General features: G+C 33.9%; 3 protein-coding genes across 3 annotated transcripts; 1 reads left to right on the top strand and 2 right to left on the bottom strand.

Annotated features, from left to right (window-relative positions):
- Nucleotides 1-99: 99 nt before the first annotated feature.
- Nucleotides 100-2,072, bottom strand: LOC116350729. Its single transcript, XM_031782637.1, has 4 exons — nucleotides 1,861-2,072; nucleotides 682-916; nucleotides 479-609; nucleotides 100-383 (listed from the first exon to the last, which is right to left on the bottom strand). Exons 1-4 carry the CDS (start codon nucleotides 1,963-1,965, stop codon nucleotides 201-203), a joined length of 654 nt encoding a protein of 217 aa, XP_031638497.1. The 5' UTR covers nucleotides 1,966-2,072; the 3' UTR covers nucleotides 100-200.
- Nucleotides 2,073-5,252: 3,180 nt separating this feature from the next.
- Nucleotides 5,253-6,334, bottom strand: LOC116350750. Its single transcript, XM_031782662.1, has 2 exons — nucleotides 5,753-6,334; nucleotides 5,253-5,692 (listed from the first exon to the last, which is right to left on the bottom strand). Exons 1-2 carry the CDS (start codon nucleotides 6,240-6,242, stop codon nucleotides 5,616-5,618), a joined length of 567 nt encoding a protein of 188 aa, XP_031638522.1. The 5' UTR covers nucleotides 6,243-6,334; the 3' UTR covers nucleotides 5,253-5,615.
- A 3,757-nt stretch (nucleotides 6,335-10,091) lies between these two features.
- Nucleotides 10,092-10,457, top strand: LOC116350931 (ubiquitin-like). Its single transcript, XM_031782940.1, has one exon. It carries the CDS (start codon nucleotides 10,092-10,094, stop codon nucleotides 10,455-10,457), a length of 366 nt encoding a protein of 121 aa, XP_031638800.1.
- Nucleotides 10,458-17,086: the final 6,629 nt, after the last annotated feature.

Raw genomic sequence — 17,086 nt, 5'->3', positions numbered from 1 at the left:
TAAAAATAATAGATAGATTTAAGAAAAGATAGATATTCAAGATATCTTATCTTTATCTTATCTTTTTAATTTTTTGAAATACTGAAAATCTTTATCTTATCTAGATACAAATTTCGTATCTATGAAAAACCCTGTTCATATTACAATGTACAATTTTGGAATGGCATCTTATTGAATATACGGAATGCGAAAGTCAATGATCATATCGAATATTGCGCTTCAGCTTCAAATTCCTTTTCGGAGGTCGATTCAAAAAGAGCCCGTTTGGCTTCTAATTCTGCGCCGAGCCGTTGATGTTCAAGTGCAATTTGTTCGAAAAGTGTTTGATGTCTTTGTTTGGCTCTGGCAACGGCCGCCGAATCCGATGGCACAATTATATTGCCCTTTTGGAAAAACATCAATTAATAGTGTAACATTTTTTATCGGCAAAAAAAGATAATAAATATTTTTTACATCGAAACCAAAAAGTGAAACTCACATTGGCATTTTGTTCTGCAATTCTATTGTATTGTTCGAAATGTCTGAGAGTGGCCAGTTTGACAGCTTCAGATTGTTGGGGTACTTCATTTGGATGGCTCAATACTGGATGGAAACCATCTTTGTCGGCAGCTAAACAGAATATAAATACATTTGTAAGTATTTGTCTATGAATTTTTGTCTTTAAAACGGAAAATGCCGTACTATATTCGACGGAACGAATTTCTTGTCTGGGATCAATGTAAGAGAAGGCTCCATGAACGACTCCACTGCCATCTGACACTTCGCTGTGTGTACGATCTACATGTCCGTTGAAGCGACCAGCTTGGTAGCTGAAGGCATATGGATGAGGTGGTGGGGCTGGTGTGCCAGTTGTTTCATCGTTGTATGTTAAATGAGAAACGTCAGCTGACGAAAGCGATGCGCTTATCACCAAAAACTACGTAAAAAATACAATGTGGCAGACAAACATAAATTTCAAACATTTTGTCTCAAAACAACATCCAATAAAAGTTTATTTTTGTTGATGAATTATGATGGAGTTAAAATGTATTGAGAACTCAAAACCAGAATCGAATGATATCACAGCAACATGAAATCGATAACATATGATTCAGCAAACGAATAAAATATTACCTATTTTGAATATAAAATGACGAAGATGCGCGTGTAATGAACAAAACTGGTTTTAAAAGTTCGAAAATGCGCTGTAGATTTTCAACGTCACACACAATGTCAATTTTTGGCAAACAACACATCGATTGAAAGTTTTTTTACGTTCGATTTCGAATAAACAAAAAGAGATTTCTACCAACAGCGACATTTGAAGGTCAATATAGAATTAATGGCATGCAAGAATACTTTGAAGAAGTATTAAAAATGACATCAAAATTGAGATAAAACCGCAACATTTTAAGACGAAGTCGCAACTGACACGAGGAAACTCTTTTTCGAAGCAACATTTTTAAAATATTATACCATTTATAATAAAACTCACATGGCACAAATATTCGTGAAAAACGTTTATTTATGTTAATTAAGATGGTAAATATCAGGGCCTTTACAAAGTTTCATACATATACTTCACACGTTTGTTTCTTGTCATTCGAATACATACTTAAATAATTTTTTACTTAAAAGAAATCACGTTAATCTTTCATTATTATTTATTGTTTTGGTGCAATTCATGCATTCATTCATTACGTAATGCCAAACGATTTTTAATTTGCATTTATTTCACTTTCTATCCAAAGTCCGTCGCGACATCTGCTCAATTCACTTTTTATTCTCTAGATTATCATTGGTAATATTCAGTTTCACTCAATTTAACAATCATTGAGTAAAACAAAATAATTGAGTGCATTAAGTTTATTTTTTACTTACAATAGCAATGATTCCTTTCATTTTCTCAAAAAGTTCGTTTTCGCTGAATTCCAAATAAATTTTAACTGTTGTGCTTGCAAACGTAACGAGTACACTGATGAACATTTCGATGCGGTACGCGGTTTACGTATCGAGTTAAGTTTTTTTTTACCTCTTTTTCTCGAATTCGCGACCAACAATGTGATTAACGTCAACCTTTACCAAAGCGAATTTAATGATAAACAAAGTGTTCAAAGTCTTCAACTGCAGAGCGTGAGGTAGCGTCAGTTAGCGTGTGTGATGGAGGTAGTGGGCAATGTTGCATTAGACGTCAACCAAATGCTCATTTTAATAATCTGTCAATAGAATGCCACTTGAATGTGTTTTTGTCATGTATTTTAATTAGAAATATTTAATATGATGAAATGTGGTGTTGTTCCAATTAGTTATTTCAACTCGCTAGTTTTAGTTTGCATATTGTCTATCTCACATTTTCAACAAAGTTTTTTTCATTTTCAAATCGGCACTGTTGTAGACAATGTAGTATCGAAAAATAATCGCCACAAACTATACTATTTCGAAACTCATCACGAGTTGATTTGTATCCATCGAAATGAGTTTTCACATTCGAATAGTCTCCAAACATAAATTGCGGCTGAATTATCATTACAACTAAACAATCAGTCGTTTTCAATTTATCAACCGTATTGCATACAACTTTACGATGTGAAAATGCGACACTTCCGTTTACCGCATATACTTTATTCACTAGCAAAAGCGATAAAACACCAAACTAAAGCTGCCTGCTACTTTAATTATTTTTTCTTCATAAATTTAACAGATCTGTCTCGCTCTCTTTCTCTCAATGCAAACACGGAAGCAAATTTTTAATGAGTATTTACATGAAAATTTATAAACTTAGCTTTTATCAAACTGCGTATTTTTTTGTTTAATACACATATTTCCTGAAAGTACGGCATAGAACTAGCACAATAACAGTGCAACTCAATTCGTTGTTATAGTTTAAGTTTTATGGTTGCGAGATTCAAATGGTGAATTTTAAGCATAAAACCAATGTGGGCGCATAATTAAATTTATTATTATCGCTTCGAACACATATGCAAATTATTTTGCATATTAGTGATGACATGCAGCATCCAACGATTTATTCAAATTTGTTTTAATGAAGCAGAATTTAATTTTTAAATTCAATTTAAAAGCATATATTTATAGCATCCTCCGCACTATCCCGAGAACGACAGCACGTGACGTTGCCAGTAAAATCAATTTATTGTTTGCCATAAATATGTTCTGTCGCGTTCAAACCTGTATGCGACAAAGTTTTACACCAATTATTATTTTTCAATTCATTACACTTGATATATCCGTTATCCATTTAGTTACATTGTATTATTGTTATAAAAAAATCTCAAAATATTTTCGGAAAATTTAACGAATTTTTTGTGAAATAATTGAAATTATTTAGCTAATTTTGCATTTATTTAAGATAACCATCAAAATATTTACCAAACAAATTTTACATTATTATCAGTCCATGTGGAATACCAGCATTATTGAGTGATTATTGAATACAGATAATTGTATCTAAACCAATTATTGACTATGGCACGCAGCGTATGGCGCAATTTCCAACATTTTTGCATGAATTTGTATCTTAAAAACAATTGTTTTTGTTATGCCATTTACATTCATAGATAGAAGGGAACACTTTAATATTTTCATTATTATTGAACTTGTTTTTGAACTTTTCGGATTGAAATTATATCCAAATTCAACTGATTTATTCGAAAATGAGAGAGGAAAACTAATATGAAATAGTTATGATGAATAAAATGTTTCACATGTTCAAAATCTACCCCTATAGGGGGTATAAATATTCGAACTATAGTTTCGAAATAAAACTTGAACTATAATTTTTACTATTTTAACAAGTATAAAAGCAGTTCTCACCGAGGGGGAAACCACGGATTCTAATATGTGCTAATTTTTTCTAATATTTCTAGTAAAACGCCATATAACATGTACATTTGACATCTTTCTAATATGTTCTAGTTTTTCTAGTATCGAGTTCGTGGGTAACCCCAAGGTTCTCACCATTAGACTAGAAGTCGAACAAATAAAACAATTAACAGCCCTTATCGATCGGATTTATGCGAGTTTTTGTTGCATTGAAAAAATAATCAAAAAAAGAGAAATGAATGTAATCATGGCCGACGCAGGTAATTTATGCAGTTTCATTTGTTTTTGCGTAGCATTTTGAAATTCCCAATTCTTGGAAAAAAACAAATTGTGTTCTGAGTTCTAATGACTCATTTTCATGTTTGCAATTTCATTTGTTGCCCATGTTTTGCAAATATTGTGAAATTGATCTTCGTTCAAAGTGCATTCTTTTTCGCTCGGAAATCTATTTTATTGTTCAAGATATTGAACAAAAAGAAAGAAGAAAAATGGTAGGAAGACATGAACGTACCTGTGTTCGATGTTCGTTTTTTCATCGTCGTCAAAGGCATATGGCCTATGTTATTATCAGCCGGTGTATATTTGTATGAGATTGGAGACTTTTTTTTGCGAATCTCGCTAATGAGCGCCATCTGATTTTAGTGTGAATTAGATGCAAAAACTGAATTTAATTCTGTAGCATTGAAATGAAAAAGTGAAAAAACAACAACAATAGCACGGCCACCCAGAGCTGTACATCTATGCGTGCTGATGCATACATACACATATACGCTTTCTTCATTCTTTCATTCCATTGCTATACGTATCTCACTGGTCAACAGATCTATGTAGCCATGTTACTGTTGTTGTTTTTTTTCTCTTTTTCGATTCAATTCATTGTAACTAAATTGAGTTCAACTATGGAATACAAGATGGCACAGATGAGGGGAATTCGCATTTTGTCTCTTCATAGGCTTAGCCGGTTGGTTATTATATATACCTCTTCTACATGTGCTTTTTTTATTTTCTCCATTCATTTGCAAATCGTTCAGCACGTGAAAGAAAGAGATGGTATGTGACGGTATGTGGCAAACTGCACTCTTCTCTATGGCTGCTGTTTGCTTTGAGTTTATTAGAAGTTTGTCTTTTTTCGAGTGCGTATCAAAAGGAAGAAATTTTTTTAGCAAGTTTATTTTCTCTTGAAAATTGTGTTGAAAAACAGTTGATTCTATTAACGATTAGCATAAAAGTAAGTGAAGTCCGCATTTTCAACGATTTTAAATTAAATTTAATACAAAAAATCATTCGATAATTTTATTCATTTGTTACTTCGAAACAAACACACATAAAATTTTTACAGTAATACACTTACAAAATCTGTAGAATTTTTAACATTTTACGTATTCTGTAGAATCAATACAGAGACACTATACAGAATTTGTATATTTTCCCAGCAAACAATTGATAGGGCAAATGCATCCATTATGAAGCACATATTGACGGTCGTTTTCGGGGTTAGATTCGTGTGTAGTTTCAGTCATTTCCATAGGTTTGGCATGGTGGAACATTCAGGTGTGAAAACATGGAAAAAGGGAAAGACAACCATTAATATCAGTTGAACTGGGTATAAAATACTTTTTTTAAATTAAAAACTTTACTCACCTACGGGCACTCCCCCTCCGTACAATGTTGTACTATTGTACAACTAGACCACAAGACTTTATATAGTCTGTTCATGTCTAGCTAAGCTAACTATAATAGTTAAAATATTTTATTTTATGTAATTTTTTGAATGTATGATTAATTGATGATGTTTGTTAGTTGACATTGTTGTTGTAGTCCGGCGGTCTTAACAATGAAACTGGCAATGGTACATCAAAGATCCGGCAAAGTCCTATGTAATTTAAAGCAAATACATTAAATAATGAATATTCTGTTTCCAATTGATTCATACCTTTGAGCATAATGCATTTTGCTGCAACAATATCTCGGTGCCAAGTAACTGTTTGTGGAACAACATCATCATCATCAACATTTAATGGCCAATTTTTGTAGGTAACTTTAACCTTTGACATTAAACGCCCAGTCCGAATTTTTTCGTTCACAGCCTCACGATTGCCATCGATAATTTGTCGCTTAATAATTGCACGTTTTCTTCTCAAAACACGTCTGTTGACCGTTGACACAATGATATCTGGCAGTCCAGCGACTGAATCTGGCAGGCCATCAATCTTTTTCGCTCTACAATCGTAGCACACTTTAAATCGATCATCTTTTGTGTGCCTTGGAAAACGTTCCTGACAATTCGCGCATGTTTGTGATGTTCCCCATTCATCTTGCATTTCAACTTCTGAATGTCCAAGTTTCTTAATGCTCACACGAAACTTACGCGATCCCGGACATCTTTTACGCTTTTTTATTCCAAACGGTCGATCGGGTTTCATCGCCCAAGCACCAAATTGAACCAACGACGGTTTGTTGTTTGTCACACGCACGGCGATTTGATCATTTACTCTGGTCGAGCGAATGTGATGGTCTAAATCGAGTCGTGCATATTCACGCGTCGCATAAGCTGCCATTCCTTTTCGTAACATTTTAATGCGATATTCAATGTATGATTTCCATGTTGAATTACGTGGTGATGGTGAACGATATGGGTAGGTTTTGAGATGTTCCTTCTCTTCGATATCAAACCATCCAGCCAACTTTTTCGCTTCTTTGTCTCGTTTTTTCTGCTGAGTTTCCCAATGAAAACGCTGGTTTGGTATTATGATGTTTTCCTTCAAAATGCAAAATGATACAAAAAACTATGAGTTTCTATTCAAAACCATTTCAAATTACATTTCAAAATATCTTACCTCAACAGCCGGCTCATCAGGTGTTTTTTGAATGTTGCGACGCACTACAGTTAACCACGATTTTTCATTCGGATCGATTCCAATGATGTATTTCTTGCCAATGAGTTTTTCCGGCCCCCGATTCGCTTGGGTTGTTTGCTGTGGTCGTTGTTGTCGCTGTGGTCGTTGTTGTTGCTGTGGTTTCTTGTACATTATGGATATTGAAACACTATCGGTCAAAATCTGATGATGGAATGGTTTCGATTTGCCCAATTTATTTATTTTACCGACATCGAACAACATATTCCATAGACCTGATCGATCAGTTTGGGTGTAGTACTTTAAATTTCTCTTATTCATCCGGTTGGTCTGCGTATTGAGAAAAGAAGGCACCAAATCAAGCTCGTTTACAATTTTATAATACAAGTCCTTAATGTCCAATCGCACGTTTTTCAAATGGTAGTCGCATAATGGTATAAGAGCAAAACTGCTTATTTTTGGTGGTCGATTGATTGTTGGCTCTTGAAAGTTCGGATTGTTACGAAACATTTCATGAATGGTATTCCATTGTTCGGCATGACTGTGATACACTTCTATTTGCCGTTGCATTTGACCGAACAACCACAGTGATTCAAACCAACGATATTTTGCGAAAAATTTCATACTCACTGTTCCCGACCATCCAATTTCAGTCAAATCTCTCATTAAAATATTGAATTTTTCAACGCGTTGTGGATCCACATTATTACCATTATTACCATTTGTTAAATTCTTAAATCGATATGAAAACTCTTTGGCATTTCTGATGTCGATGTTATCAAATCTTGAGCCATTGTGGAATCGATTGCGATACCAACAACGCATTCGAAAAAAATTCTCAAGTCGTTTTTCACACCATGTGTTGGTATTGGTTTGAATGTTTGTGATATATTGTTTATAAAAATATCTCAAACCATTTCCCAACTTTTCATCATCTGGCCATCGGAACTGTTCTTCACTGTTTCTTTCTACCATGAAACGAAACTCGGGCAATATCCGATATTGACTATTGATATTGTTAACGTGTTGGTTTAATACCGCTCTGAAACAATCGGCAATGAACAGGCTTGGATGTGGTTTCAAAAAAAATGCACGATCGTCATTATCAAGTGCTTCATTCAAAATAAAAAGAATAGAAAGTGATGCCAATGCTGCCACTTCTGTCATTTGAACACTGCGCTCGAATAGCATTTTGGTCACAACTTCTCCAACTCTTTCAATCCGTTCATGTTGTTGTCGCAGGATTGTTTGAAGTCCACATTTTATTACAACGTATTTGCTTTCTTCTGGTTGATTATCATCGAGCTCGTCGTCATCCATGTCTTATTCTGTTCATTCTCAAAAAACTGATCAAATTATTCGAAAATAAAAAATAGACACAAATTTAGAAAAAAAATGCAACAAAAAAAGCATAGATTACGAATAAAATGAGATCACAATTTAAATGACAATCACTTATATCACAATTCAAATTAATCACTTCTTACCTCAACGATGTCACTCTGTATTCTGATTCAAATGATGAAATGTTTTCCAATATTCCGCAGATGAAAATTTTGTTGGAATATTCACCGTCAATTTTATGAATGCTTTCTTATTTTGAAATAACAACAGAGACAATCTCAAAACCAACAGTGAATTTATCCGTTTAACATCGAACAAACAAAATCATTGGAACAAATGTTAGCCAAAAATGACGACAAACAAAATGTTTCATACTCTAATATAAACACTCACACATAATTCTCAAGAATTCCTTTTACAAGCAAAGCACAATTTGTTACAAACAAAAAATGAGAACACACTCATATCACAATTCAAATCAATAACTTCTTATACTATATAACGCTGTGTCCTGATTAAAACGATGAAAATGTTTTTTTTTATTTTGAAATGAAAACAAAGACTGTCACAAAACGGACTGTGAATCTTTCCATTTGACATCGAGTGACTTCTACAGTTACGTTCCAAACACACCAAACCGTTGCTAAAATGACGATAAACAAAAAATGAATCTCATGTACAAGAATTCCATTTATTAATCACTGAATTTTGTTTTTTTTTTTTCAACACAATGGCAACTTAACCATAATTACTTACCTTATTCTTAACAATAACTTCAAAATATTTTGATGCGAAAAAATCCCTATTTAGTTCAAAGAAATTAATTGATACGATGCAATGTTTACGAAGCACATTTTGAATGTAATCAGAAAAATCGGCTTCGATATGATACACACCAATACACACAGCTACCAACTGTCAAATGTCGTACACATTCAAACATGTTTCGAATTCGAAATTCGAATTTGAATTATGAAATAAAAAAAATAAAAAAAATAAAAAAATGTTTCTGAAACTAAAATCAAATCAAACAAATCTAAAAAAAGGTACATTTATAAATGTATTTCACAGTCACTTGAAATTCCTACGCAATGTTTTTTTTTTTATTCATGCACAATCGAAACACACACAGAGAGAAGAGAGTAAGATTTGTATTTTCATCCTCTTTTTTTTCCGGTTTGTTTTTCAAATTTTATTTGCTTAAAATCAATCGTATGAATACGATATTATGAACTCAACGAGTTTATGTTATTTACATTTGTTTACATTGTATTGCCGCTACAGTTTCTTAGAATATAATAACAAAAAGAGAAACAATCGAAACACACAGAAGATGTTGTTGTGTATCGCAACACGAAAAAGCCGAAAAAGTGGTTCACATTATGCCTATATTCTACCTTCCATTTGACACGAAAATTGCCACAAAAATGGGTTAAAGCGTTACATTTTTTAACGTTAAAATGTCCTAAAAACGTTACATATTTGTTCGTTGGGTTGCTATTTATATGTCAGCGCAGCTCAAAGTGTAAAATGATTATATGTGTGAACAAAATTGTTAATATGGCTGACGTCTTTGTTCATTTGCAACTTTTTTCTTCGTTCAATTCCAAATTATATTCAAGGCGAATTCTCTAAAAATCTATGATTATACACCGTTCAAGAAATATTTGTTGTTTTCTTCATGTTTTGTTAATTTTTTTTTCTCATTCGGACGCCATTTTGATCTTTTTATCCTAATTAAATTTGAAAAAATATTCAATGGTGACTTACTTAAAACATCTGAAGCAGTTCACACACATATAGAGAGTTTGTTGCCATCTGAAACAAAGAACAATTCATCTGAGTATGTGCACAGTAAGGAGAAACACACGAACAACCATAGTTTTCTCTCTTTCTCGTTATTTTTCGGAAATAACTCCAATATCGTAGTGAATTATCAATTCATTTTCACATAATTTCTTGATCGAGTTTGCAAAATCGCAATATATTTGCATATCATAGTAGCATTTGGAAGGCTTTTGGTGGATTTTGTTTAATCTTTTTCATCTATTCACTCCTTAATTTAGATTCAATATGCAAATCTTTGTGAAGACATTGACTGGTAAAACCATTACTTTGGAAGTTGAGCCATCCGATTCCATTGAAAATGTTAAGGCCAAGATCAAAGACAAGGAGGGAATTCCACCAGACCAACAACGATTGATCTTCGCTGGCAAGCAGCTCGAAGACGGTCGCACATTAAGCGACTATAACATTCAAAAGGAGAGTACTCTACATTTGGTGTTGCGTCTCCGTGGTGGTATTATCACATTGAAAATCGAGCCATCTGATACTATCGAAGACGTTGAGGCCAAAGTCAAGGATACAGACTCACGTGCAATCGCAAATCATTTACTTGAATTGACAAAAATGGTTGCAGAATTGCAAAAAAAAAAATGAGGAGAATGCGCAAAAGATTATTGAAATACAAAAACTACACGAACCTATTACCCAAGGAATCAATGACCTTTTAGCCTTTGTAGCCAATGAATTGAGGCTTTCTAAAAAAAATAGGGAAAATTTGCAGTATTAGAGCTCGTGTCTCCCCCTAACTTTAACCTTAAGTTAAAAAAATGCATTTGGTTCCCCGTATTCGTGGTGGAAACTAAACAAATCGACGTGCACAGGGACCAATTCGATGATATTCAATTTAAATTTATCAAGCAAAATAATAAGTAACGTGCTATGCAAACACTATATTCGTGTCAAGAAAAATTGTATTTGATTATTCTGGTTGTTAAAAAATTCAGAAAATGTGCTAAAAATTAAAGGTTTCAAGAGAAAAACACACAGTCTCTCATTTATAGAAAAAAGCAATTTATTTTCTTTATTCCAGAACACGAAAGCGACTCAATTCTAAGAAAAAAGAAAATCGTTTAAATAAAACACACAGCATGCTGTGCAACGCCGTACAGAAAAAAATCTCTTTTATTCAAAACATTGAATTTTACTCCACCATTTATTAAACATGCATTAAAAATAAAGTAGTTTTTGTGGAAAGCGAAAAATAACATTTTCTGAGGCAAATATTTTTGTTTTGGTTGAAAAAAGTGAATTTCGCCCGGATCGACATAAAAAATCTGACAGCCCAACCCATAAGTAGGTAAGGTAAGTTTTATAAAAATAGCTATTTTAAATCTATTTTTTTGTTCTCTTCCATACTAAGCTATGATATATTCAAGTACTTGAAACCAGGTCGTGAGATGTAACTTTTGCAATTTAAACTTAAAATTCAAATGCTTTTTATGGTTTTTGTTGCGTTTGAATTTTGCAAAGGTTTCTTTACCGTTTCATCAACATAATTGGCGTTCTTCATCATCATTAGAAGACTTTGGTCGTTATAGAATGATTTAGCATTCTGTTGGCATCCATTGTGGAAAGTGCATTCGGCACTTGTTTTCCGATATAATAGCAACCACGCCTTTTCAGTGTTAAAACATTTTCCACGTCAACAACAGAGATCTTGTATCTGTGGATAATTTATGATTCGTTGTTATCATATTTATTTTTGAAGTGGATTTCACTTGCTTGTGTCCCCTTAATATGACACCATACATACCTTCTATGTTCTGTATATGTTTTTTTTCGTAACTTTTCCAGCTTATTGTCATTCAAAATAAAAAAAAAGTTTCAATGTACAGGACCGAATAGAAAATGGTAGCTAGCATTAGTGTGATTATTACTTAAATTTGTGCTTCCACTTATCACTTGGGCCATCTGAAGAATGCTCTCGAAAAAAGTGTCCTTCGTGTCCCTTAAATCTTTTTCCATTTATGAAAAATACCTCAATAAAAATATTTCTCTTCTATTTAGAAGCATTGAATGGCCAACAAAGCAACGCATCCTTGAATTGAAGCAAATATTTGTGGTTTTTTTTTTCAATGTCCTGAGAATGTTTCCTCACGTTTTTGAATAGAAAACTGTTTAATTTGCATTTGCATGTGGCCAAAAATTTCAACTGTTACACATGGAATAGTTTTCCATGCGATGAAACCGCGATGCAAAGAAGCGTTAAGCTTCAACATTCCAAACTCCGCACATTTTGCAAGCGGCAAAAGAAATTCCAAAGTGTACGTTTGTTATGGCAAGCAACAATAAAACCGCATAAATCACAGACCGAGTTCAACAATAAACAATTACCACCGACAAAGTCGTTATTACTGTTGGCCATATTTTTGCTGAATGCAAGCGATCGTTGTGCTTGTGTCTGTGTACCGCACACCACAATTATATGCACATAAATTTGGGCCCAACATGAAATTCTTCTGCATTTTGTTCATATCCTCTTGGATTTCCAATCAACAGAGCCCCAACGGTATACTATGTAAAATGATAGTATTTGCATCGAAGCCATACCGTCTGATACTCTCTCTCTCTCTGTCGAAAAGTTGAAAGTTCACGATTGTCTGTCGTCATAGGCTTGCCATTAATCCACAAAACAAGCCAATGCCATAAGTTTTTGGAATTTACATGTGATTTGTTGCTATTGAATGGTTTTACAGCATTTCCCAATTGGAATGAGGATAGTTTATCGAAATGCTTTGTCCTATCGCATCACATCGTTTAGAATACATTCAACACCGTTGTAAACAATTCGAATGTTTTGCATCCCCAGCCAAAATACGTGTGTGAATGGAATGGAATACGAAATCTATAGCCGTTGGTTCCAATGTCGCGACATCACCATTGAAATTACAGCAATAAGGTTTATGAAACTATGTTTTTGACAGTTTTATGAAGAGAAAAAAATGAACGTTATTTTCAGGACAATATAACGACAGTTTTATATACGTGAATACAATTTGAGATATTTTCAACATTTTTACGCGGGAATGATTTTTATACTTTTTTTTCTTACGAAGTACACACAATACGTAAACATGCACAATGTCGAGATTTAATATTACTTTGTATTTCAATTTAATTTCAAATGCACTGGAATAAGATTGCTCAACGAAGCGTTGCAGAGAATCATGGTCCATGTGTATGTGTATTTGTGAATGCGGAGGTGGCATGTGGGAATGTTGCACGCTTGTACAATCAATTACCCAGTTTATTTTCCTGTGTATCGTCGAGCAAGGATATCATACTGCAAATCGGTAATCGGATCGAATGAAATCTAGCGAAAAGTCAATGGTGTGATAGGGTGACGAGTCAAACGAAGTCACAGACCACATAATAAAATTGGATGCATGGGAGTTTCCTCGTTTAAAGGTAAAATAAATATGAAACGATAAATTTGTGTTTAATGTGTGTTACAGTTACGAAACCACACAGTGATAATAATCCAAAGTTAATAACTTTTTCCAATTTCAAGTTATATGGCATACTCTGTGCATTTGCAAGAAAATTGCAATAATTTTTAACTGTAATCCAAATAAGTTTTGATTAAATTTGAAGTAGCACGTCAAGTGTTTGCATCGTTAATTCCATTCGGAATGCATAAAATTTTAATTTTACAAAACAAAAGCGTGCAAATAATTCCAAATTTGATTTCCAATTGAATGCACCATCCTCTGTTCATTTTTTTTTTTGAACGAAAGTTCAACGATAAAAAAATGAGAAAAAATTGTACTCGGTTGCATTTTGTTGACTTTTCACGTTTTCTTCCAGCCGATTAGCTTTTCTTCACATTACATATCAGGATGGTTGTGGCATTCCATTTAAATGGATCGAAGGATATCAAGTAACATACATGACACGTATAGCATGCTATCGTATACATCACATATTAATGCTATATTTCCGATCCGTTTTCATCGAGCAACGGAAGAAAGATGCGCTGTTAAGTAAAAAAAAGACGGAAAAACACACAAAGCGAGAGAGGGAGAGAGAGAGACTTGGTGCGAGAAGAGGAGAGAGGGACAAGTAATGTGTGTGTGCTGTGGTTTATGATGTCAAGCTATTTTGCGGTTCTGCAGTTGATAGCTATTCAATTATGGCCAATGCATGAGCGAATTTTAAGCACAGCATAATATGTTCATAACAGTTTATCCAAACAAGTCACTTTTTTTCGTGATTGCTGATTTTGACCTTTTGCCACTTCTCATTCAGCATAGTTGGGTACAGAATTTGTTGAACGTATGCGAGATATTGATTGCGGAACGTTGACATTTATCATACATAAGAAAAGTTTTGCGGTAACAATTTTTCAGACGTGTACATAAATTTAATTATTTCCTTTTTGCCAGTCAGTGTGGTGGATTGTGAACATGACTCATCGCAGTCGATTCTAAGAAAGAATTCCCATCGCCCGAAGAGAAATATCAATGGAACTTCATTGACAATGGATGTTATTACATCCGTATTGTGTATGTATTCTAAAGTTTTGCCAAACTCTCTTATTGATGCGGAATAGAAAAGCGCATATTTGGCACACACGATTTCACACGGAACAAAGGACGAACCATAGCGTTACTAAATAAGCCTCGTTTTTCATTTTGAAAAACAAACAACCGACCAAAGCTAAAAATGCAAAAATATTTTGAGGTTTTTATACGCTCCCGTTGCTTTTTACATTGTCACGACGCATAACCATGTCTTTTGCAATACCTATTCAACGCCATTAATTCCACGCAAATGACGAATTTATATTATAATAAAATCGTATCATTTTTTTTCTGCTCACACCAAAATGGATCTCATAGCATCACATTGTCATCAGCGTTATTCGTGTCGGTGGCTATGTTTGTATTTGTGCGTGCGTTGCAAATAAGCGGCGTTTATCTCTCCATTTCCATGCGAATGAATTTGAATGCCATTGTTAACTCATCTGCAAGTAATTATATCTCCATTCCTTGCACGTTTGTGCCTGATTCATGTACTTTTGCTGGCGTTTTTTTCGTCTTCAATTTTCGTAGACAGTTTGATTCACACTGATAATCCGATGAATCTTACACACTTTTAAAGGATTTCATTTCAGTTTATGAAAGTATTTTAGCCATGACGAACTTAAGGAGGAAAAGACAAAAACTGCACCTGTTTTTTGTTCTTGACTTAACTTTTTGTTCATTTGCCAAACGTTTTATAAATCGAGACAATTTGCTTTAATTCATTTGTTCACCGAATGTGATTAAACAGATAATTTCTGTGTGCAAATTGCCATAGAAACGAAGTTAAACATTAAAAACCGAATAAACTTCAGAATCATCGCTGGTTTGGTGCACATAATTCAATTATTTTGTGTAAATCTGTTACATGCACTTGTTCGGCTATCGTTTATTATTTTTCGAAAAATATGCGCACACACATTGGCACGTCATTCGAAATTTATTTTAGCATTCACAATGATTCAGTTAAAATCAGCCAGTTGTTTTAACACAACGCATACTATTGTGCGCCTGAATATCGGCATGCGATGATTCCTTTGTTTTGATTGTGTCACTGAACAGCAACGCTTGCAATGCATTATGATACTCGCCCAAAATTTGATATATTTGCACACAAAATCATCATTGCACGATATATGCAAAATTAATGCATTCAGATGTGTATGAAAGCAATCAAATGATGCAACACATCGAAACAAAAATGTATGCCTCTCTCTCTCTCTCTCTCTCTCTCTTCGGCGGTGTCACAATTTATAGGCGTAATATTTCGCCAGATGATTTCGTCTAATGATTTTGGCATTCATGTGGAAAGCGCACAAAGGACTCGCATGCAATTGCGTGTACATTTTGCATTCGTGTCAAATGCACTTGTTATCGTTTTTCACACGCTTAAATTTGATTGGAATGACAACCAAATGCTGTTTTCGAAACAATAACCAAAATTGATTTCCACAAACGAATTGAAAATAAATCAAACCGTTTAATTTGAATGGAATACAGTGAATATTGGGTGAAAATGAGCAATATCACATACGAAAATTGGGTATTACCCAACAATGTTGTTCATTAGTTTTGATTAAAAAAACTTTTGAATTAAAACTGAAAAGTGGAAACAAGCAGTTTGGAATGGGGCATCCGATGCCATGCCGATACTATTGCATCCCTCCGTTGCTCATTCATTCCATTGAGTTGTACTGTTGATTACACACTTTTATCATTTATCAATGACACAACAATGTGTGTTCTGTCATGTCAACCTCGTGTGTTACACAAACAATGCACGAATGTGTTGATTTTAGATACATTCACTTAGGCAAGCAAACCAGCAAGAACTTTTTCAGTTATTTACTGTAAAGTGGCTGATGATGATGATGGAGCAGGACCGTGGTTAGATAAGTGATAAATGACTAGCATTTTTTCACCATCACCACACCGAACTTAACACTTTTCAATTCTTCCTCTTTTGTTTCGTTCATTATTATTGTTCCGAAGTAATGTTTTCTATTGGATTTGTTGCAGTGTCAACGCACAAATGAATCCTTGAATAGGTTTGACGCTTGCATTGTCGCCTGGAATAAAATGGAAATGCTATTATTAACGCTCGTGTACAGTTCACTCTTCGGATGCAGGTGAAAAATCCATTATTTAATTGAAAACCAAATAAATGCACACAATGCAACGTACTACACTGCATAGTGCACACGCACGCAAAACGAAACAAAGGAAATTCATTACTTTGAATCGTACGAATGCACACCATTCTGCCAACTATTCATTTAATTCAATTCGAACACTCTAAAAATGCATTTTCATAATCAAAACACAAAAAAAAATACCTGAAAAGAAGAAAGAGCTTGTGAATTGGAATGGCTCGTGTGCAATGTGTCATAACCGCTAAAAAGTTCTAGTGAATGTAACTGCACAATTTTTTCTCTATGTTATGTCGATTTCATTATTTTTATCGTAATGAAAGCATCCGACGAGCTGCCGTGTGTTTTTTTTTCTCGATGTTATTGTTGTTGTCGAGCTGGTGAGGTAAAAATTAATGCGAATCGTATTGCAAAGTTTTTAGTTTGTTCATTTGTTCGTTCGTCTAACATTTGTTGCTAACATAAAGTATGTTACAAATGGAAAAATAATAATTCTTGTCGTTCATTCGCAAGCACAAAAGCTTTTCGTTGCTCTTTTCTCATATTTTCT

Source organism: Contarinia nasturtii, unplaced genomic scaffold (assembly GCF_009176525.2).
Source record: "Contarinia nasturtii isolate CC-2019 unplaced genomic scaffold, AAFC_CNas_1.1 Cnas_scaffold_4311, whole genome shotgun sequence".
Lineage (NCBI taxonomy): Eukaryota > Metazoa > Arthropoda > Insecta > Diptera > Cecidomyiidae > Contarinia > Contarinia nasturtii.
The sequence above is the reverse complement of the archived record's forward strand: the minus strand, read 5'-3'. Positions and strand labels throughout refer to the sequence as shown.